General features: G+C 39.8%; 1 protein-coding gene across 2 annotated transcripts; it reads left to right on the top strand.

Moving 5' to 3' along the window:
- The first annotated feature begins 206 nt into the window (after nucleotides 1-206).
- Nucleotides 207-7647, top strand: C14H18orf21 (chromosome 14 C18orf21 homolog). 2 transcript variants are annotated; one of them, XM_060120992.1, is made up of 5 exons: nucleotides 207-343; nucleotides 428-450; nucleotides 2728-2927; nucleotides 4510-4709; nucleotides 7068-7647. In XM_060120992.1, the coding sequence occupies exons 1-5, from the start codon at nucleotides 267-269 to the stop codon at nucleotides 7216-7218; spliced, it is 651 nt and encodes a 216-aa protein (XP_059976975.1). In that variant the 5' UTR covers nucleotides 207-266; the 3' UTR covers nucleotides 7219-7647. The 2 variants fall into 2 exon arrangements, with proteins under 2 accessions (XP_059976975.1, XP_059976974.1); XM_060120991.1 differs by having other exon boundaries at nucleotides 7065-7647.
- Nucleotides 7648-25249: the final 17602 nt, after the last annotated feature.

Raw genomic sequence — 25249 nt, 5'->3', positions numbered from 1 at the left:
GTCAAGCTGCTCCACCCAGACTATCGTCTGAGGTGATCGCCACCTGGCCCGCGGGGACGGGGTGGGACCCGGGGGGCGGGGCCAACGGCAGGGGGAGGGTCGCCTGCGCGCCGGACCGGACGCGAAGGCACCGGAACCCTTCAGCCTAGGGCACCTGTTTCCGGAGGGAGCTCTTATCCCGACGTCAAAGTCCGCCACGTTGGGAATCCGGTTTCCGGAGTCTCTTTTTGTGACCGGGTCTCAGCGGTGCAGAGGTAGCGGTGGCTATGAGGCAGAAGCACTACCTTGAGACTGCGGCGCGGAAACTACAAGATAGCTGCCCGGGCCAGGCCCGCTATCTCCTGTAAGAGAGGGAGGGAGGGGGAGCGGTAGGCTAGCCGCTAGGGGGTGTTTCCTTGTCCCTTATGAGTCTCTTTCTCTTTTGCAGCTGGGCCTACAGTTCGTCACACGGTAGGGAGGACGCCCGTTGGTTGTGGGTCAGGCTGTCGTCGCCCCGCTCGCCTTCATTCCCCACAACGCTCAGGGTGATCCAAAAGAATCAGATCGACCCACTGCCATAATAAACCCCCTCGAGAGGCTTCTCAGTTTCGTAAAAAAATCCAAATTCCTTAACGTGCCTTATCTTGCCTGACCTATTAGCGGCATTTGACGCATTGATCAGTCTACTCGAAATAGTTTCCTCACTTGGCTTCCGGACCATCACAAAGTTCACCTCCTACCTCTTTAGCCAGTACTTCTGTTTTGCTGGTTTCTTCTAATTTCCCCAACTTACAAATGTTGGAGTGTCCCAGGACTCATCCCTTGGACGTTTTTTCTAGCTACACTCAATTCCTTGGTGACAGTTTTTCATCCACTCTCATGGCCTTTAAATTCTGCATACTGAGGACTTACAAATTTATATCCCCAGTCCAGACCACTCCCGCGAATCCTAGACTCATCCAGATACGTTGACAACTTTTTTTGAATATTATGCTAGGCGAAAATTCAAGCTTTATCCCCCAACACGACAACCCGCCTCCTCCAGTTATTCCCATTTCAGTAAATGGTAACCCCATCCTTAAGAATTAGCCCCCAAACCTAGGAGCCACTCTTGACTCACTAACAGCCTTCCTCCCCAAGCCAGTATGCCAGAAATCCCACTGGCTTTAAAATATATCCAGTATCTAGCCACTTCTCTCCACATCCAACTTACCACCATGGTCCAAGCCATCAGTTTCTCTCCTGGATTATTGGCAATAGCTCCCATGCATTTCTACAGTCCATTCTCAATCCAGCAGCCAACGTGAGCCTAATAGAAACCTAAGCTAGATCATGTCACTTCTCTGCTACCAACTCTGAAATAACTGCCCATCTCAGAGTAAAAGTGAAAATCTTTTAAAGGGACTTCATGGCCCTATGTCATAGGTCTGCATTACCTCTCCGACCTGCTCTCCCTTTTGTTCACTGAACTCCAACCACTGCCAGGCCCCTGTGCTGTTTCACGGCCTTTGCACCTGCCCTTCCTTCTACCTGGAAATCTTACCTCACATATCTCCTTGGATTCTTCCTTCACTTCCTTCTGGTCTCTTGCAAATGTCACCCCACAAAGCCTTCACTGGCTGCCCTATTTAAGATTATAGCAGCTCCATCGCTATGCCCCATTCTCCTTTTCCTGTATTTCTTTTTTCTCCCCAGCACTTAACATTTGGCATTGTTGTATTCATTGTCTGTCTGCATGAATTGTCCTTTGTTCTCTGTGGTATTTCCCATACCCAGAACAGTGCTTGGCACTTAACTGTCACTCAGTAAATATGAATGAATTTTACATTTGGCAGAGCTAAGTTACGAACATGGTCTTTGGCTTTTTGTAGTGCTGTCTATCCCTAGCACTTAACACAGGGCTCACCAATAAATATTTATTGAATAACAGATAGTGTGCCCACCTTCCTTTTCAGCAGCATCACCTTCACACCTCACCTTTCCCGAAATAACCATGCTTGCTTTTTCACTGTACTTGTACCTGAAAGCCCGTTACCAATAATAGATGCCATTTCCAAATACAGATAAGAGTTTACAATCACCTGTGATGACTTTTTCCAAGCCTGTTGGAAGTGTTTCTGGCTAGTCTATGCAGAGTAATAATTTTCAGGGCGTTTTAATCATATTCTGTTGCAGTTTTTACCAATCTTATCTTTATTTGTTTAGGGTTCCCCAAGAGCGTGAGTTCTGTAAAGGTAGCAACTCCTTTACTTCCATGTTTATGTCTCCACAGCCTAGCATGGTAGATGGTCAGTGAATGCTTTCTTGACTGCATAAAGGTCCTGGGGCAAGTCTGTTGTCCTGTTACCTTGTACTGCAGACAAAGCCCAGCTCATAACCACAGAATTGTGCTAATTGTTTTAAAAAGAAAAGTCACAATATAATTTGTTATTTTGTGATAAATGTGTTTGTAAAATTGATGAGAAATACAGCCTTTTTTACTTGGTAGCAAGTAATGAACAATGTAGCAAAGGGTGGGGACTTACCTATCTGTTGCTAAAAGGAGTGAATGGATAGAATTATAGTGTTTTATAAAATAAATTATTGCTGATTTATGCTTTTGTAAATTCTCATATTTTGAGTGTGCTTAAGGAAAATGTATATTTGCTTGTATTAAATAATATACTCTTTTGCATTTATAATATTGATAGTTTACAGTAACAAAATATTCTGTTTGCTGACTCGTGAGTTTCATTTCTATAATTTTAGATGATAAAAGCACTTTTGAAGGAACATGTCCATACTGTTTCCAGTTGCTGGTTCAGGATAAGTCTCGAGTACGTCTCAAACCCAAACCCAAATTGACACCCAAAATACAGAAACTTCTTAATCGAGAAGCAAGAAATTATACACTCAGTTTTAAAGAAGCAAAAATTTTGAAAAAGTACAAAGACTCCACAAGTGTATTGGTAAGATTTCAATTCCAGTATGTATAAGTAAACCAGAATTTTCTTTTCTTTCACTTAAGATGAGGTTAAGAATTAGCCTGAATATAACTCAGAGGTTTGTAGTAGTATATTTAGATTGTCAAAATATATACATAGGATTTCTTTCTAGTAATTACTGTTTCATCAAGAGTACAGCTTATTTTTGTTTTTCACAATTACCTAAAACCAAACATCGTGAACTCTCAATTGCCCAGATCTTATTGCTGAGCACAATTATTTTCACAAAGTTGAGAATTTCTTGAGCTCACCAGTGTGACTTCACCTGAACTGCAGTTACCACTAAATTATTTTTTCAGCTAATGGTTCCTTTCTTCGAACAACAGTATGTATTAGGTATACATAAAGCTCTTGCCTTATGTATTAGGTACCAGTGTTACTTCTTCAGTCACCTCCGCTCCATGTCAGAGTATGTATTTAAGTTTATGCCCAACAAAGGTAAGTGCATCTTATGTTCATTCATCAAACATTTATTGAGGATCTATCTTATGCCAGACAATGCTGTGTATTGGGGATGTTAAGTGCAATAAAACAACCAAAAGCAAATTACTCTGGTTTACTGTATAGAGACCAGTATCAGATACACTTTATCTGCATGTTTTGTGTTAACATTCATCAACTATTCGAGTGCTTGCTTACTACCAGGCACTGTGCTGGGCATTCTGGACATTATGACAGATTATGTCTGGCCCAAGACTACAGTTGGTAATAACTTAGATTGGAACTGCCATATTTAGGAGTTTACCATAATTGGACAGGTAAATGAATTTTGCTATGTCATAAAATCGATTGTTTATAGAAAGCATAAAGTAACCTAAATAGACCTCTATAAATGCATTTTTACCTGCTCATGAACATCAGAGTACTTCTCAGCTAAACTAGTTTCTGTTAATTTTGTTGAGGCCTGGGCTGAATCCTGTGCCTTGTGAGTCAGATATGTAGAAGAAAGGCATTTAGCTATAAAATGAACCATGTGTTGAAAAATGAATCCTGAAAAGAAAGTCAACCTCTATCGCTAATGAAGTGAAGAAGTATGAGAATGTGAGGATTCATTTGATTGGTTTTATAAATTGCTTTAGACCTGTATTTACAGAATAAAGGTTTGAAGGAGTCAATTAAATTTTCAGTGATATTTTGCCATGTTGTATTGGGAAAAGGCTTGGAGTTTGTCTGCAAAAAAATGCTAAATGTCTACTATTGTTATAAAGAACAACTTTCCAGATGTTAAAGGGTATCATTCCCAGTCTCCTCCATTCCCTGCCGAACACGGTTTTACACTGAGAAAGTAAAGACTTTATCATCTTTAAAAAGGTGTTTTAAATTATATACAAATGTTTAGCCATTAACTTTTTATTGAAGATTTTCTTTTAAGTTTGTGTCTTGTCTGATTCCTGCTGCTAGTTTACAAGCTTGCTGAGGGCAGCCTTTGTTACTCACCCTGTAGTACCTGGTTTAGTCCCTTATGTATATGAATTTAATGAGCATGCAGTCTATTGGATTAAATTATAAGAGAAATCAGACCCACTATTTCTTCTTTTTATGGCAGGTGATTACTTGTAAAACATGCAACAGAACAGTTAAACATCATGGTAAAAGTAGAAGCTTTCTATCAACATTGAAGAGCAATCCTACCACTCCTGCAAGTAAACTCAGCCTAAAGACCCCAGAGAGAAAGACTCTAAGTTCTGCAAAACTAAATCATGATATGTCTGGTTCCAAAGCCAAGAGCCCAGCATTGATTTTCAGGTATATTAATCCGTTAAGCTATTTAAATTACCAGTGTTAACCCATGAGTTCTAATTTCTCTGTTAATACACTCCCTGAAATTGCCATGCAGTTGAGGAAGTCATCACTGCACTGACTTCCAGGTGTATTCCTCTACTTCCAGTCTCTGTATAGAGACCAGTAACAGCTGGACCTGTTCCCAGCTGCCTATTAAATATATCCATTTCCCACCCCTACATGTCCCCACAGGTAACTACTCAAACCTGCCCATCCTCCTAAGTTCTTTATTCTGTAAATGAACATGCCCTTCTAGACATTCTGACCTGAAATGGTGAGTATAGTTGACAATCCTACTTGCTCAGTCTTGGTCCAGTTAGTCGCCAGTTTCTACCCATCCTGCTTCCAAGGTGTCTGCAGCTATTCTTTCCTTTTTCTCCCTGCTGCTGCTATCTGTTCAGGTCATTATTCACTCTTTGCCAGGACTACTACAATAATTCCCTGAGTCTTCCTGCTCCTAGTTTCAAGCCCTTTTAGTCTGATATTTTTTATTTTTATTTTTTATATATTTATTTGTTTACTTATCTTTCACCGTGTTGGGTCTTCGTTGCTGCATGCAGGCTTTCTCTAGTTGTGGCGAGCAGGGGCTACTCTTCGTTGTGGTGTGTGGGCTTCTCCTTGCAGTGGCTTCTCTTGTTCTGGAGCATGGGCTCTAGGCTCACAGGGTTGCTTCTCTTGTTGCGGAGCACGGGTGCTGGGCATGAGGCCTTCAGTAGTTGTGGCACATGGGCTCAGTAGTTGTGGCTCATGGGCTGTAGAGTGCAGGCTCAGTAGTTGTGGCATGTGGGCTCAATAGTTGTGGCACGTGGGCTCTAGAGCGCAGGCTCCGTAGTTGTGGCACACGGGCTTAGTTGCTCCACGGCATGTGGGATCTTCCTAGACCAGGGCACGAACTCGTGTCCCCTGCATCGGCAGGCGGACTCTCAACCATTGCGCCACCAGGGAAGCCCCGACAGGCGGATTCTTAACCACCATGCCACCAGGAAGTCCAAAAGCACAGTTCTGATTAGAAGCTTTAGCACCTCACTCTGTAGCATATGGAACAAATACTCCAGCATGGATTTCCAGCCCCCACTACCTGGCACCAATCTGTCTGCCTCTCTTACTTGCCTTAATTCATCTTATGTGTCAGCAAAACTGAAGCACTCAGTTTACTTTCCTGCTCTAAACCTTTGTTCTTGCTGTTCCTGTATCAGAAATTCCTGTGGCAATCTAACTGAATAGGGATTTGTGAAAGTTAACTGTGTGACTGGGCACATGTTTTATTTTTAATAATCCTCAATACACTCTTCACTATGCTAATCAATAAATTTAGCTCCATAGAAACTGTGAAAGGAATTTTTAAACATTTTGTTACAAAAGAGTCTGGTAGTTTCTTGAAAATCAATAACAAAATTCAGCAGGAACTGGATTATTTGTTTTTACTGAATTGAGGTTTTTTTATATTGGGTTTGACATTTAAAATTTCAAGTCCAGTTTTCTCTATATTCCTAGTTATTTTGATGTTTGGTACAATAGGAATTCATCATGGAAGTTTCTACTTTATTGGACATGTGCAGATAAAAGAACATTTTGCATATTTAAAATAATTCAATTGCATTTAGACCAGACTCCTTCTTAGATATATGCAGGAAAGAGAAAGCTATTTCACATTTATCATGGATGGGGAGTCAGAAAAGGTATGAGACTGACAAACCCCAAATATTGTTTGGGGGGATGAACACAATTAGAAGGAAGGAAATAGAACGAGGCATAAATACACACATACCAGATGGGGAATCATCTATTCAGTGGATATTTTTAGAGGGCGTCCTCTGTGCTTGGCACTGTTAAAAAGCACTGGAATATACAGTTAGTTGTACAAAGTGTCTGCCCCATGGAGCTTATATTGTAGGGGCGAAAATACAATGGAATGGTACCTATATGTGTAGGTTGATATTCTTCACTTTTGAGAAAGAAATGGTCTTGAGCTGTGAAGAAAAAATATGTTTTTAAAGTCCTTGCTTAGAACTGTCATGAATCTTGGTGTCAGACTTACAAGGAACTCAGACCTGATGACACTTTGCCTTTAGCTTTCTCTTTCAGGTGGTGAAAGAAGCTTCCAGAACCCTAATTATACCTCCTAAATGTTGCCTGTAGCCTGTTTAGTGAGGAGATTTTTAAATAAAATTGGAATGACTTTGCTGGGTACAGCCACTGCTCATATATGGCCATAATTATGGAAGAGTAGAAAACGATTCTAGTAGCAGGTATCTAGGCTAAGAAGGAAGAACTGTTGTTTGTCAGTATACCTAAGTGTGGCTTTATGTTTCTTTTCAGAAGAGCTAAATCTGGACAGTCAACACCCATTTGCTCCTCAAAGAATGTGAGCAAAACAAAGAAACACTTCTCTCAACTAAAAATGTTGCTTAGTCAGAGTGAATCCGAAAAGAATCCAAAGGTGGACTTCAGAAATTTCTTGTCTTCTTTGTAAAGGATGGACTATGAAAATAAGAAATGTTTAATGTAATTTCTGAAACTAAAGTTAGTCAGAAAACCTACTTTTAAAGAACTTATTTATTCTTAAAATACATGGAAACTAGGGTTCAAGAGCAAACTTTTCTTGGCATTCTTCAGTGTTTATGGAGAAAATACCTCATTAGAATGAAAAACTGAAACCTGCCTACCTCACCAGGTGATTGTGAGGATCAAAAATATATGAAAGGTCCTTGTAAGTAGTAAAGATATATATGGAATTGAGTGGTTATATTATTATTTTCTCCTCCCTTAAGTTTTCATTATGTCATTTTATTTCATAAGGAAATTGAGATCTTTATGAGAGGTGTGCTTACTCCTTTCTAGGTGTCTGTAACCTTATTGATAATTCAGAAAAACAAAGTATAATATTTCACCATAAGTGGCATTTCATTTGCTCTGGTGAAGACTTATTTTTAGGTCTAAAATTTATATCAGAACATAACATGGGAAGACAGAGTCAAGATGGTGGAGTAGGAGAACGCAGAGTCCGCGTCTCCTCACAACTAGGGCACCTACCAGATGCTGATGGGGGACCTCGACACCCAAGGGTATGGGAGGAACCCCCAAAAGATAAGGCAGAACATGGGCGGGGGAGCGAGGGGGGAGGAGAGGTGGAGGTGGAATGGGACTGGCACCCCTGAGGGGTGGCGGTAGGGGAGGGGTTCCCACGCCTCAAGAGGCCCACTCACTGTGAGGGGATCAACAGGGATGCGGAGAGACCCTCGGGGATTCAGAGGATCGGAGGGGAGCACAGCTAGCATTTCCCCTGCCCACTTGGGCCCCAGGGAACCTGCTGGGGTCATGGGCCTTGTCTTCCACCCTCCAGGGCCCCCTCTGGCTGTGTGGGGGCATTGGAGGATGGGGGAGGAAGAGTAGAGGTGAATGGGGACGGACCCTTGGGGGTATGAGGATTGGGGGGGAATGTAGCTATCATTTCTTGCACCCACTTGGGCCCTGGCGAGCCTGCTGAGGTCCTGGCCCTGATACTCTGCACTCTGAGGCCGGCAGCACTCCAGGGCCCCATCCAGCTGTGCTGAGCCTAAGCCCCGCCCCCCACTTGGGCCTTTTCTGGCCCCGTGGGTCCTGAGCATAGGCCCCAGCCCCCTGCCTAAACCCCACCCTTGCCTAAGCCCCACACCCTGCCTAAGCCAAGGCCTTTCCTGGCCTTTTTTTTTTTTTTTTGCTATTTTGGTTCTGTTTTCTCTTCCAGTTGTTGTTTCATTTATACCTTTATTGTTTCTAATATATCTATTAGTTTTCTAATTTTATTTCTTATTCTTTGTTATTGTTATGCGCCATGTTGGTTTTTTTTTTTTTTTTTTTTTGCTGCGTGGCTTGTGGGATCTTGATTCACAGGTCAGGGGTCAGGCCTGAGCTCCTGTGGTGGGAGCACTGAGTCTGAACCTCTGGACTAACAGACAACCTCAGACCCCAGGGAATATTCCTTGGAGTCAGGTCTCCCAGAGTTCCTCATCTGTGCACCAAGACCCAGCTTTACCCAACTGCCTGCAAACTCCAGTGCTGGAAGCCTCATTCCAAACAACCAGTAAGACAGGAACACAGTCTCACCCATCAAAAAAAATGAGATGACAAAAAAATATACTACAGATGAAGGAGCAAGGTTAAAAACCTACAAGACCAAATAAATGAAGAGGAAATAGGCAAACTACCTGAAAAAGAGTTCAGAGTAATGATAGGAAAGATGATCCAAAATCTCGGAAATAGAATGGAGGCACAGACTGAGAAAATACAAGAAATGTTTAACAAAGACCTAGAAGAACTAAAGAACAAACAAACAGAGATGAACAACACAATAACTGAAATGAAAAACACACTAGAAGGAATCAACAGGATTATAACAGGCAGAAGAACAAATAAGTGAGCTGGAAGGTAGAATGGTGGAAGTAACTGCCAAGGAGCAGAGTAAAGAAAAAAGAATGAAAAGAATGGAAAACAGTCTCAGAGACCTCTGGGACAACACTAAACTCACCAACATTCAAATAACAGGGGTCCCAGAAGAAGAAGAGAAATAGAAAGAGTCTGAGGAAATATTCAAAGAGATTATAGTTGAAAACTTCCCTAAATTGGGAAAGGAAATAGCCACCCAAGTCCAGGAAGCACAGAGAGTCTCATACAGGATAAACCCTAGGAGAAACACACCAAGACACATATTAACCAAACTAACAAAAATTAAATTCAAAAAAAAATATTTTAAAAGCAGCAAGGGAAAAGCAAAAAATAACATATAAGGGAATCCCCATAAGGTTATCAGCTGATTTTTCAGTAGAAACTCTGCAAGCCAAGAGGGAGGGGCAGGGCATATTTAAAGTGATGAAAATTATAAAATACCAATGAAAGAAGTCAAAGATGACACAAACAGATGGAAAAATATACCATGTTCTTGGACTGGAGGAATCAATATTTTGAAAATGACTATACTACCCAAAGCAATCTACAGATTCAGTGCAATCCCTATCAAATTACCCATGGCATTCTTCACAAAATTAGAACAAAAAGTTTTACAATTTGTATGGAGACACAAAAGACCCCAAATAGCCAAAGCAAATTTGGGAAAGAAAAACGGAATTCGAGAAATCAGGCTCCCCAACTTCAAACTATTACACAAAGCTACAGTAATCAAGACAGTATGTACTGACAAAAAACAGAAATACAGATCAATGGTACAGGATAGAAAGTCCAGAGATAAACCCACATACCTATGGTCACCAAATCTATGACAAAGGAGGCAAGAACACACAATGGAGAAAAGACAGCCTCTTCGGTAAGTGGTGCTGGGAAAACTGGACAGCTACATGTGAAAGAATGAAATTAGAACACTCCCTAACACCATACACAAAAATAAACTTAAAATGGATTAAAGACCTAAATGTAAGATCAGACACTATAAAACTCTTAGAGGAAAACATAGGAAAAACACTGACATAAACCAGTGCAAGATCTTTTTTGACCCACCTCCTAGAGTAATGAAAATAAAAACAAAAATAAATGGGACTTAAAAGCTTTTGCACAGAGAAGGAAACCATAAACAAGACAAAATACAGTCCTCAGAATGGGAGAAAATATTTGCAAAGAAAGCAACGGACAAAGGATTAATCTCCAAAATATACAAACAGCTCATGGAGCTCAATATCAAAAAAACAAAAAACCCAATCAAAAAATGGGCAAAAGACCTAAATAGACATTTCTCTAAAGAAGACATACAGAGGGCCAAGAGGGACATAAAAGATGCTCAACATCACTAATTAGAGAAATGAAATCAAAACTACAAGGGCTTCCCTGGTGGCGCAGTGGTTGAGAGTCCGCCTGCTGATGCAGGGGACATGGGTTCGTGACCTGGTCCAGGAAGATCCCACAAGCTGTGGAGCAGCTGGGCCCGTGAGCCATGGCCGCTGAGCCTGTACATCCGGAGCCTGTGCTCCACAATGGGAGAGGCCACAACAGTGAGAGGCCCGCGTACCACACACACACACAAAAAAACTACAACAAGGTATCACCTCACACTGGTCAGAATGGCCATCATCAAAATATCCATAAACAATAAATGCTGGAGAGGGTGTGGAGAAAGGGAACCCTCTTGCACTCTTGGTGGCAATATAAATTGATACAGCCACTGTGGAGAACAGTATGGAGGTTCCTTGAAAAACTAAAGATAGAACTACCATATGACCCAGCAATCCCACTCCTGGGCATATACCCTGAGAAAACCGAAATTCAAAAGGACATGTGCCCCAGTGTTCATTGCAGCACTATTTACAATAGCCAGGATATGGAAACAACCTAAATGTCCAATGACAGATGAATGGAAAAAGAAGAGGTGGTACATATATACAATGCAATATTACTCGGCCATAAAAAGGAACGAAATTGGGTCATTTGTAGAGATGTGGATGGACATAGAGTCTGTCATACAGAGTGAAGTAAGTCAGAAAGAGAAAAACAAATATCGTATATTAACGCATATATATGGAATCTAGAAAAATGGTACAGATGAACCTATTTCCAGGGCAGTAATAGAGACGCAGATGTAGAGAACAAACATGTGGACGCAGTCAGGGAAGGGGAGGGTGGGACCAACTTGGAGATTAGGATTGACATATATACACTACCATGTGTAAAATAGCTAGCTAGTGGGAACCTGCTATAAAGCACAGGAAGCTCAGCTCTGTGCTCCGTGATGACCTAGATGGGTGAGATGGGGGGGGTGGGGTGGGAGGGAGGTCCAAGAGGGAGGTATGTATACATATAGCTGACTCACTTCATTGTACAGCAGAAACTAACACAACATTGTAAAGCAATTATACTGCAGTTTTTTAAAAAAAATAACATAGTAACAGTTTATCATAAGTCTTTCCTGGAACATAGATAAACATTCTTTAAATGATAGGCTAGGACTGTATTCAACCTTTTTTTTTTTTTTACATCTTTATTGGGGTATAATTGCTTTACAATGGTGTGTTAGTTTCTGCTTTATAACAAAGAGAATCAGTCATACATAAACATATGTTCCCATATGTCTTCCCTGTTGCGTCTCCCTCCCTCCCACCCTCCCCATCCCACCCCTCCAGGCTGTCACAAAGCACCGAGCCAATATCCCTGTGCCATGCGGCTGCTTCCCACTAGCTATCTACCTTACTGCGTTTGTTAGTGTGTATATGCCCATGACTCTCTCTCGCCCTGTCACAGCTCACCCTTCCCCCTCCCCATAACCTCAAGTCCGTTCTCTAAGAGGTCTGCGTCTTTATTCCTGCTTTACCCCTAGGTTTTTCATGACATTTTTTTTTCTTAAATTCCATATATATGTGTTAGCATACGGTATTTGTCTCTCTCTTTCTGACTTACTTCACTCTGTATGACAGACTCTAGGTCTATCCACCTCATTACAAATAGCTCAATTTCGTTTCTTTTTATGGCTGAGTAATATTCCATTGTATATATGTGCCACATCTTCTTTATCCATTCATCCGATGACGGGCACTTAGGTTGTTTCCATCTCCGGGCTATTGTAAATAGAGCTGCAATGAACATTTTGGTACATGTCTCTTTTTGAATTATGGTTTTCTCAGGGTATATGCCCAGTAGTGGGATTGCTGGGTCATATGGTAGTTCTATTTGTAGCTTTTTAAGGAACCTCCATACTGTTCTCCACAGTGGCTGTATCAATTTACATTCCCACCAACAGTGTAAGAGGGTTCCCTTTTCTCCACACCCTCTCCAGCATTTATTGTTTCTAGATTTTTTGATGATGGCCATTCTGACTGGTGTGAGATGATATCTCATTGTAGTTTTGATTTGCATTTCTCTAATGATTAGTGATGTTGAGCATTCTTTCATGTGTTTGTTGGCAGTCTGTATATCTTCTTTGGAGAAATGTCTATTTAGGTCTTCTGCCCATTTTTGGATTGGGTTGTTTGTTTTCTTGTTATTGAGCTGCATGAGCTGCTTGTAAATTTTGGAGATTAATCCTTTGTCGGTTGCTTCATTTGCAAATATTTTCTCCCATTCTGAGGGTTGTCTTTTGTGTATTCAACCTTTTAAAACCTCTTTAAATAAACAATTTAGATACTTTATAATACGTTTCCAAGCCTCTTTGCTGCTCAAAAGTTTAAAACTTAAATTTTCTTAAGAACATACAATGAAGAAAGGTTAGTTTCTTCAATAAATAGTGCTAGGAAAACTGGACAACCACATGCAAAAAAATGAAACTACCACTATCACACCATACATAAAAATGAACTCAAGGGCTTCCCTGGTGGCGCAGTGGTTGAGAGTCCGCCTGCCGATGCTGGGGACACTGGTTTGTGCCCCGGTCTGGGAAGATCCCACATGCCACGGAGTGGCTAGGCCTGTGAGCCATGGCCGCTGAGCCTGCGCATCCGGAGCCTGTGCTCCACAATGGGAGAGGCCACAACAGTGAGAGGCCCGCCTACCGCCAAAAAAAAAGAACTCAAAATGGATTAAAGACTTGAATGTTAAGACCTGAAACCACAAAACTCCTAGAAGAAATCATAGGCAATATGCTCTTTGACATCAGTCTTAGCATTATCTTTCTAGATATGTCTCCTCAGGCAAAGGAAACAAAAGCAAAAATAAATGGGATTACATCAAACTAAGAAGCTTCTACACAGCAAGGGAAACCATCAATAAAATGAAAAAACCTGAATGGGAGAAGATATTTGCAAATGATATATCTGATAAGGGATTAATTTATAAAAGACTCATATAACTCAGCAACAGCAAAAATAACCTGTTAAAAAATGGGCAGAGAAGCTGAATAGACATTTTTCCAAAGATGACATACAGATGGTCAACAGACACATGAAAAGATGTTCAACATCACTAATTATTAGGGAAATGCAAATCAAAACCACAATGAGATATCACTTCACACCTGTCAGAAATGTGAGTATCAAAAAAGGCAACAAAGTGTTGGCAAGGATGTGGAGAAAAGGAAAGACTTGTACGCTGTTAGTTAGTAGGAATGTAAATTGGTGTAGACACTGTGGAAGACAGTGTAGAGATTTCTCCAAAAATTAAGAATAGAATTACCACAAGATCTACCTATCCCACTTCTTGGTATTTATCCAAAGAATAGAAAAACACTGATCTGAAAAGATACCTGTATCCCATGTTCATCGCAGCATTATTTACAATAGCCAAGATATGGAAACAACCTAAGTGCCCATCAACAGATGAAGATAAAAAAAGATGTGGTAAAGCTGTTATTTTAAAAATGAAAATTAAAAATTACCTAAAAATGTTACAGCGTATGTTGACGGCAATGTAAATTGGTGCAGCCAGTATAGAAAAGGGTATGTAGGTTCCTTAAAAACCTAAAAACAGAGCTACCATATGATCCAGCAATTCCACTCCTGGGTATCTTCTAGAAAAAATGAAAACACTAATTCGAAAAGATACATCATCCCAATGCTCATAGCAGCACTATTTACAATAGCCAAGACATGGAAGTAATCCAAGTGCCCATCAACAGATGACTGGATTAATAAGACATATATACACATACATATACATACAATGGAATATTAGTCATAAAAAGAATGAAATACTGCTATTTACAGCAATGTGGATAGACCTAGAGAATATTATGCTTTGTAAAATAAGTCACAGAAAGACAAATAATGTATGATATCACTTATATGTAGAATCTAAAAAATAATATAAATGAATGTAGATGCAAAACAGACTCACAGATACAGAAAACAAACTTGTGCTTACCAAAGGGGAGAGGAAAGGGGAAAGGGACAAATTAGGGGTATGGGATTAACAGACACAAATTACTCTATATAAAATAGATAAGAAACAAGGATATACTGTACAGCACAGGGAATTATACCATGAGTCTTGTAATAACCTATAATGGAGTGTAATCTGCAAAAATACTGAATCACTATGCTGTACATCTGAAACTAACACAATATTGTAAATCAAGTATACTTCAATAAAATATTTTAAATATTACAGTGTAGATAGTTAAGTGAAAATGATAGTCTTATAAAGAGAAGCAGCACATGTGCAGGGCTCAGACTACGAGCAGTCCTGATTCCTGGACCTCCATCTCGTTGCCATGGCACTTGTTCATATGCTGATGAATCCTCCCAGCTACCACAGTGCTTCCTGAACACAGCTCGCTTAGCTCTGGGCTACTTGTCTAGTCATTGGATGTGGAGACTGGAACATGTGACCAGAGAACCACTGATCCTGTGGACTGCAGCAAGCCTAATTGGAGGCCCTCACCAGCCAGAGAGGGATGGGGTGGGCAGAACCCTGAGAGGGAAAATCAAACCAACAGGAATGGGTGGGAAAGGGGCAAGGGGAGACAAAGATCTAATATTGCCTCATTTGTGTCCACAAAGAACTTTGGCACCAGATAGTTGACAATCTGTAGACCAAAATCATCTTCAATATACCCTGGTTCCATGCTGTCCACTATTGTCTCCCTCAGCACAGCCCCTGGGCCGCAACTGCAAAAGCACAATGGTGACTTTTAATGTGATCCCTACTCAGATTTTAGGACTCTGAGTAATGTTCCTAGGTGGGTCAGTCAAAGTACAATTGCACATTTGAGACATTGCTCTACTTTTTTTTTTTTTTTTTTGCGGTACGCGGGCCTCTCACTGTTGTGGCCTCTCCCGTTGTGGAGGGCTCGGATGCGCAGGCTCAGCGGCCATGGCTCACGGGCCCAGCCGCTCCGCGGCATGTGGGATCCTCCCAGACTGGGGCACGAACCCGAGTCCCCTGCATCGGCAGGCGGACTCTCAACCACTGCGCCACCAAGGAAGCCCACATTGCTCTACTTTTAAGCTGAGTTCTCTCACTTTCTCACCAGTGCCTCTCTTGCTTCCCTCCTGTTCCAGAAGAGGCAGCCTTCCTCCTCCCCAGCAAGGCCAGTCTGGCCATCGATCCTGGATTTCACCCCTTCTCTGACCCAGGGCAGTTGGCCAGTGGAATAGCCCTGCCTTCTTCATCTTCTCCCTCTACTGGATCCTTACTCTCAGCCTTTTTAATTTGCTTTTAGTAAGCCATTTATTGATGTATAACACACAGAGAAATGCTCAAAGCCCTGATCACAAGCCTTTGCACAGCTCTTCCCACACAGGAGCCTGGTGAGACTTGTGCCTGTGTGCCTCCCAGTCTGAGCTGTGCGGGCTGTAACCCCTGGGTGTAACTCAGCCAGAAAGTGTTCAGTATGCTTCCATCTGTCCTGGGACTAAACGTACAATTAAATATAAATAGGAATTTTTCTGAATAAAAATCAATTGCATATAATACTAGTTATTTGAAAAGAAAATCCCAATTTTTCTATAGACTACTTGTTTTAATTTAGTCTCTATTTTGTATTTTGATGTTTAAATTGTTACATCTTGACCAATGAGAGGCCCTTTTAAGCTGCCTTCTTTTTTCTTTCAGCCCCATCAGAACTTTGAAAGCATCTGCCTTGCTTTCTCGCAAAGAAAAGTTCCAGACTATCTTCATTCTCTCAGTCATAAGATGTGGAAGCAGCCCCTCTCCAAGAAACCCTACTACTTTTGAGCACAAATTAGTAGTGATGCCAGAAATAGGATGTTGGTTATACTTCTACTGAGGAATAGTAATAGTACCTAGACCACTGCAGAGGCAGAGCTGGAAAAGATAAATTCTTAAAAATCCTGAGTTCTTATACTTAAAATTTAATTCTAATATTACCAAATGCCTATTTGAATGTTTTAACCCTGCAACCAAATATAAGTATCTTTTCTTTTATAATCTGATAAGCCATATATTGTTCATTTAAATAAAATTAATTCTAAGAATTACTTGTTTGTTCTTAAAAACAAGTACAACCTCTGGTTAAGACTGTAGTCTTTGTGGTCCTGCCTTGCAGAACCTGGCTGTGCCATTTATTAACTGTGTAATCTTTGGCAAATTCTTAATTTCTCTGAGTCTGTTTCCTAATATGTAAAATGAGGGTAACGATAGTACTTACCACAGAAAGGTGCTGTGAGGACTCCATGAGATGGTACGTGAAAAACATCTAAAAGAGTGGATGGCATGTTGAAAGTGCTCAAGAAATTTGTGGTATTATCATAATTGATCAAAAAAATTGAAAAACTATGAACACCAACAATAAAACCACTAGATGAATAACAAGATCTAGCATTGCCCTGTGGTGGTTGTCCTTTGAAAGCATCTTGTTAATGATGCAGGCAAATTGTTTTGAGGTATTTGTAAACATTTTTTGGTTTTAATTATATGGACAAAGACCCTCTTCTTGACCAAACTTTAGACAAGCTTCTCTGAGCCCTCTTTTTGACTAGGCCTCATCCTTGGGCTTTGTATTTGGCCTGCCTAGCCCAGTTATAGCAAAAATCCTGCTAAGTCAGTTTAGCAAGAATTTCCCCACCCTCAACATCTCCTTTTAGTAATTTTCCATCCACCGATCCTCTTACTCTGCTCCTTGGCCATAAATCCCCAGCTGTCTTTAGCACAGAGTTGAGCTCAAACTTTCTCCCCTATTGGAATAGTCTTGATACCTATCACAAAGGTCCTGAATAAAGTCTTTTAACAAGTGTTAGATTGTTTTTTTCTTTAACAATATCAACACTTGTCTAATATATCTTCAGTCTAAGTTCAGGTTCAATTCAAGGCAATTTGGTGTTCTAACAAGTGACAGATTTACTTTGGTGACTGCTTTCTTGAGGTGGCATGTAGGTAGTGGAGGTTAATGGAAGTCTGACCTATGAATTCATTTCATGAAATGCAGAAACTCCAAGTGGTTCAACCTCCAGAATTATGGACAAGAGGCCCTTACAGCCTCAACTGGGTCTTCCTGTAATGGCTCTACAAGTTGTAAATACAAGATTTATATACATGTCTGCTTAGAATAAGTCCAAATCATCTTTTACTTTTCTCAAGGACAGAAATTGTAGCAACACTTGTGGAATCAACATATTCTCTTATATATTGTGCACCCCAAAATGTTGGTTATAAATCTTGAGGTCAATTATCAATTGTCATTAAAGTTAACAGACAAAAGAGAACGCAGTGGTACAGGTGTTTAAAGTATATAGTTTTTGATATATTCAATTCAACCTAAGTCTTTTTAACCTTTTCTTGATATGAAATATTTAAAATTTATCTTTTTAGAACTATTAGCTTTTCAGAGAATATTTTCTTACTAATTGTAATATGCAATCACACACACACATCAAATATACATATGATTTACACTATTTAAAGTATGTCTTTGAATCCTTAACTTTTAAAAATGTAAAATCACCAGTCATAGCATTAGATCTAATTCATTTCAGATTAGTTACTCCAAAATTTCACTCTGAATTTAGGGAAACTTTGCACAAAGATTGGGTAGTGGTCTTAAATATCAGTATTTGGGATTTTCGTTTCAGTATCTTGGAATTACATTTACAGTGTATAGATCTAAATAATTCTCCCTGTATTACTAGCTAGCTATAGTACCAGCTACTTTTTTTCATATACGCTCAGGGGCACACCAGGCAGGATACCTGGTATTTAAATATAATTGATAATTATATGATTAATGAAAAGAGACAAAAGTTTTTTAGGTAGGTAAAATTTAACTTTTTAATTTTGTGGCCAAAAGCAGGACTATTTATTTAATAGTGACAGTTTTGGGGAGGTTTAAAGCAGTTTTTGTTGAACTCCCAAGTCAATACAGGCAATGCTTCTGAATTTTAAATATCTCCTAAACTTCTGCTGTTGTCTTGATGAAAGACACGACTGTTTCACAAATGGAATATAAAGGAGCAGTTGGGTGGCTGACTTCAAACTTCTGTTTAAAAATCTAACTTGGGGGAGTTCCTGGTGGCCTAGTGGTTGGGATTCCAGGTTTTCACTGCTGTGGCCTGGGTTCAATCCCTGGTCGGGGAACTGGGATCCTGCAAACCGTACAGTGTGGCCAAAAAATAAAAATCTAACTGGACTTTTGGATTTTGGGGAGAGCACACTCCACCGCTAAGATTCCAATCAGTGCTGTGTTGCTCCCTCACATCAATTCAGTAAGAATTTCACTATTCCCCTGAGCTTCAAGTATCTCTCTCTAAGGTACAGCATCTTGTCTAGGATAAAAGTGCTCAGAGAGAATGGTCTACCTAAACTATTTCTGGTATACCAATTCTATTCTAAAGAATTTACAAACTTTCTTACCACAGTCTTATATACACACATCAAATATGATAATACTCTCTCTAGGCACTTCCTTGAAAACTATAGTACCTAAATTCTGACAAGAGAAAAACACTTACTTACTCAGATCAGTAAGCCTAATGAAACCTGAGGCTATGAAACCTGGGGGAGTTTCATAACCTCAATTAAATATGTAAGCCTTTAGGCTCATGCAGGGGAATTATTAATTCAATAAAAGCAGGAAAATATAGTAGATTCCAACAAATCAGTCCTTAGATTAATCGGTGAACAGAACCCTCACTTGAGTCTTGAACTTAAAGGTCCAGGTCTGAGCGACATAGCCAAAGCTGGGTGAGGGATGCTCCTCCAAGGAGAATTCAAATATTTTACCTCAGCCAGTACGTAGTCCTGGCTGTTGCCTCAAATCCTTTACACAGTCAGAAACGGCATTCCTCAAATTATGTGGTTAAACAAATGAGCTGCTGCATTTACCCAAGAGTAAATCTAGCTAGTTAGCAGCAAGAACAAATGGCATGCTCCTTGGTCTACAGTTCAGACAGACAGCTGCAATCTGTTCCACTCTCCCTGTCAGATAGTCAATCCCAGTCATGACAATATAGTGAAAGAAATCAGACTGCACATCATGTTTCATTTCTATATGCTAGAGTCTTTATTTTACTGGTCTATACTTTAACAATTGTTGCAATACAGTTCAGACACAGAGTTGGGTTTTATGAAACTAAACATCATGTTCTATCTATCATAGAATTTCCAACAACATGAATAGAATAAAAAAACTGCATCACCTTTTTAGCCACAGAGAAATGTGTGTGTGTATATATACATACACACATACGTGTACTTACACATATAGCTGTGGCTTGGGGTAGGGGCTGGGGGGGCAAGGAACAATCCTGAAGACAGCTTCTGTCATTTGGCCCATGCAGCACATGGTTGAAATCAGGTATCTACGTTCTTCCTTAAAATCTTACCCTTCTTTCCAGTAGACTTACCCTAAACCTAGCCATGTTATTCAACATGAGTAAGATCTAATGCCTTCAGATTTCCACTGAGCAAAAGGTATGTTTATATATACTATTTCATTTAGCTTAATTTTCATTTAATTCATCAGTATTGTTGTGTTCAGGTACAGAACACATTTAAAAAAATCTTTTTCATTGCTTATTTGACCCATGGTTAGTTAACAGAGATGAGTTCAAATGTCCTTCATCTTTTCTATAAAGCTCTAGGCAACGGTTCCCCATAGACATCAACCATATTTTTCTCAGTGTTCCACATTTTTCATACCACTTGTGTAGAACTTAAGACATTATAATATAGTCAGTATCTGTTTCCCACATTAGATTCTGAGCTCTGTAAGGGCAGAGCTGCATCTTACTCATGTTTGTAAGTAAGCTGCATCTTACTCATCTCTCAGCTTCTGGTATGGTAACTTCCATATATTAAAGGCTCAACACGTTCATTCAAAAACCATAGAAACTACATTTGCTGTATTAAATGGAAAGGAGGGATTTATTTAGACACTATACATCCCTATGAATTGGGCTTCTGACAACTTAGGTCAATGAAATCTTGAAAAGCTGGACTGGGAATTTTGGACTGGGAAACTACAGTTTTCTTGGGAATCTACAAACTCTGAGACCACCTTCCTCTTACTAGTCACTACAGTTTAGTTGGCGCCATTTTTGAAACTGTAAAGAACTCATTAAACTTCTTCCTAGACAGCAAAGAAATGTATTTCAATTGCTGTTCCAACTCCAGCTGAATTTTGTTGGCTCTTGATAGTATGTCTTTTGAAATAGAAGACTGCTTAATTTTTTTAATCTGAAGACCTCTGCAAACAATTACTGACAGTTTTCATCCTTTAGAAAAGTACACTGTGCATTCTTAGAGGACATAAAATACAAATTACAATTTCACTAAGTGGAATACAATGAAACAAGTCTATATATCCTTAATACTATACTTTAACAACAAATGAGATTTCTACTACAGTACCAAGAAATTATAAAGTGCCTACAGAATGCTATCATATCCATGTAATGCACTCAGTAATATAACAAAAATGGAAACCAAATCAATGTTCAAAAACAAATATGAAATAGAGGAATATTTTAACCAAATGATGCTTAACACAGCCTCTAACTTTTTATGATGAAAGTAACTGTTTAGAATTTCTAAAATGACAGCAAACAAGCACTTGGGAAATCTCTTCATTATATCTAACCTCATCAAAGTATTCAAAGGTAATTATTAAGCTGCAAAATATATATCTAGTAAAGATTAAATTTCATATATGACTATGATTAAGTAACATCTAAAAATAAAATTGCATACCTATTGCCCTGGGTTATTTGAATTACCAATTATTACATTGTATAACTACAAGGATTTTAAAACTAATTTAAATAATATGGAGCTTTTTAAAAACGCCCTAGGGGCTTCCCTGGTGGTGCAGTGGTTGAGAGTCCGCCTGCCGATGCAGGGGACACGAGTTCGTGCCCCGGTCCGGGAAGATCCCACATACCGCGGAGCGGCTGGGCCCGTGAGCCATGGCCGCTGAGCCTGCGCGTCTGGAGCCTGTGCTCCGCAACCGGGGAGGCCACAACAGTGAGAGGCCCACGTACCGCAAACAAAACAAAACAAAACAAAACGCCCTTAAAAACACTTCCACTATATTAAAATAATTAGGTTTTCTGTTTACATATTATTTCTAAAACACTTCCACTATATTAAAATAATTAGGTTTTCTGTTTAAATATTATTTCTAAGTCATACATTTTGAAAAACATACTAGCCTTAAAAAAAAAAGCTCTAAGCCATGTTGCAAAACCTGCTGGTTAAGGAAAAATTATATTTTAACCAATCAATAAGCTCCATCATTAGTAGTTTGCTTTTTATTGGTTCCTGGTGGGAAAATTACACCCAACTAGTAAAAGAGCTTTATTCTGTTGATGTAAAACTTTACCACAATTGTAATTGCTCTGTCCATCAATGGACATAAAAGCAAGGAAGAAAAGACAAAGGAAATAGAAGTTAGTCTTTCTTCCTCATGCTAGCCAAGGTAGGGAGGGACAAGCAACTCTAACAGGGAGAATGCTAAGCACTAATGACTAGGATAGGGTATCAAGAACTATCAATTAGATAAAGGCACAAGGAACTGGACATGGACATGAAGTGTGCCCGAGGTCCTGCAGAGCTCAAATACCAGCTCAAAAAGAAGAATGAAAACTGAATTTCCCTCTGTTAAGCGGTCTAACAGTTCAAATCACAAAACCACAACCAAACCCACAAGCACCTTATGGCAGTTATCACTAAATTATGCAAAGACCCTTAAGAATCAAATAGCATTGTGAGCTCTCTGCTAGTAACTCAATCCCATAAGAGTATTACAAGATTTTATAACATAAATATCAAGAGCTGGAAAAAGGAAACACTAAATACTAATGTAATAATGTATTAATGTATGATTTAAACCTCAGAATTTCTTGTTTAACTTGTATTTCCATAAATAAACACGTTTTATTTTTAAAAAATATTTCTTTGTATATTTGAAATGACTTTAAGACAATCAACCAAACTAAACAATACCGATACAACTGATTTTTTCTAGATACATCTGAATAAGCTAATGGCTCTGCATAACAATTTCACTTAAATTAATTCAAAATTTCAATTTTTTACCTTTTCCATGATGCATAGAATTCAAATGTGAAATGTGTAATTCTAAAATTCACTTTAGTCATTCCATTTTAGTCAGTGATTCATTTACAAAAAGGGCAGTAAAATACAGTTTTCATTTTTGATGGCATCCAACAAGTTGGAAATAAAATCACAGGGACTTCAGCAATTAAAATGGCTAAACCTGTGGTGGTGTAATTATACCAAGGGCTAATCAGTCTTTTAGATAAGGCAGATAATGGTCAGAGCCCAGACTGCATTACTGTTTCTCCTTCACTCTACCCGCCTCAGAAGAATGACAAGAGATGCACTAGACAGAGAAATGAAATAAGAAAATATGGAGAAATTTGCCAGGGCAGACAGAGTGGGGTTCCTAAGAGTAGAAATAAGGCAGATAAAAAGCATTCCTTGGCTTGTCAGGAAAAGCACACTTTTTTACAATAGCTTTTGTTGGACCAAGTCCTTTTATTCCCTCTAAAGTTTTCCCATACTTGAGAATAAAGTGTTGAGGTAAGGTGCTGGATGCCTAGAACAGTGGTACCCAAAACAAACCTGGAACTTGAGTGTGCATTAGAATTACCTAGAGGGCTTGTTTAAAAGATACATTGCTGGTCCCCAGCCTTAGATTTTCTAATTCAGTAGGTCTGGAGCCTGAGACTTCAGCACTTCAAAGAAGTTCCCAGCTGAGGCTAATGCTGGCCTATGGAACCACTGGCTTGGAAAAAATATGCTAGTTTAAAAATAAAAGCAAGCTTTGGTCAATTCTAAAAATTGTTACTGTATCCATTCCCACTAGATTGTAAGTTTTTTGAGAGCAGCCATGCAGTTGAATAATCTCTGTATATCTCACAAGATTTAACACCATGCCTTAAACATAGGTATTCATTAAAATGTTGTCTAGACTATCCCTATCAATAGTTCATTCTAACTCTACTTCATTGATACTAATATAAATAATTGCTTTGAAAAAACCAATTGGAAATCAAAGCAGGGACTTGCACAGATATTTGTACACCCATGTTTATAGTCGTATTATTCACAATAGTCAAAAGGTGGAAGCAATCCAGGGTCCATCAACAGACGAATGGATAAACAAAATGTGGATAAACAAAATATCCATTGGATAAACAAAATATACCATTCTATATCTATACAATGGAATACTACTGAGCCTTAAAAAGGGAAATTCAAGGGCTTCCTTGGTGGCGCAGTGGTTAAGAATCCGCCTGCCAATGCAGGGGACACGGGTTCAAGCCCTGGTCTGGGAAGATCCCACATGCCGCGGAGCAACTAAGCCCGTGAGTCACAACTACTGAGTCTGCGCTCTAGAGCCCACGTGCCACAACTACTGAGCCCGTGTGTCTCAACTACTGAAGCCCGTGCACCTAGAGCCCGTGCTCCGCAACAAGAGAAGCCACCTCAATGAGAGGCCCGCGCACTGCCACGAAGAGTAGCCCCGCTCGATGCAGCTAAAGAAAGCCCGAACAGCAACAAAGACCCAACGCAGCCAAAAATAAATAAATTAATTTTAAAAGAATGTCTGTGGTGAGAAACTTTATAAAAAAAAAAAAAAGGAAATCCTGGGCTTCCCGGGTAGCGCAGTGGTTGAGAGTCCGCCTGCCGATGCAGGGGACACGAGTTCGTGCCCCGGTCCGGGAAGATCCCACATACCACGGAGCAGCTGGGCCCGTGAGCCATGGCCGCTGAGCCCGCGCGTCTGGAGCCTGTGCTTCGCAACCGGGAGAGGCCGCAACAGTGAGAGGCCCGCGTACAGAAAAAAAAAAAAAAAAAAGTAAATCCTGACACATGATACAACATGAACGAACCTAGAGGAGATTATGCTAAGTTTAATAAGCCAAGCACAAAAGAACAAATATTTTATAATTCCACTTATATGAGGTACCTGGAGAAGTCAAATTCATAGAGACAGAAAGTAAAATGGCTGCAAGGGGCTGGAGAGAGAGGGAGTTATAGTTTAATGGGCAGAGTTTTAAATGGGGAAGATGAAAATGTTCTAAAGATGAATGGTGGTGATGGTTGCACAACAGTGTTAATCATCAATGTATTGAATGCCAGAGTACACTTTAAAATGGTGCATTTTATGTTACATACATTTTACCTCAATAAAAACAACACACAAGACAACTGCGTATAATATCTTTTCAAAAGCCCCCCTCCTTCACCACACTTCTAGCTAAGATGTTACTTTTTAATTTGAATATTTGCATGTTATAATTTCACTATAACTTCACGTTATGCAAAACATGGATATGGTGATGATGGAGCTGCTACACAACATATCAGTATAACAGGCAGCACTATGAAGTGGTTCAGAAGCACAGGCTCAGAGTCAGAGCTGGGTCTGAATCCCAGCTTCACCATCTGACTTGCTCAGGGTCACACAGAATTTACACTGTGTCTTAGCTTCCCCATATGTAAAACTAGAATAATCAGAGCATCTATCGCAAAGGATATGTGAAGTGCTTAGAGCAGCCCTGGTGTACAGTAAGTACCATAAATGCGTGACCTACCATCATTGTATGTTATAGACCATAATTTGCTTTGCAGGGCATTGTTTCTCAAAGTACAGTCAAGAATTACCTGCA

The sequence above is a fragment of the Lagenorhynchus albirostris genome, chromosome 14 (genome assembly GCF_949774975.1).
Source record: "Lagenorhynchus albirostris chromosome 14, mLagAlb1.1, whole genome shotgun sequence".
Taxonomy (NCBI): domain Eukaryota; kingdom Metazoa; phylum Chordata; class Mammalia; order Artiodactyla; family Delphinidae; genus Lagenorhynchus; species Lagenorhynchus albirostris.
Note: the sequence above shows the minus strand (reverse complement) of the source record. Positions and strands in the feature narration are given on the sequence as shown.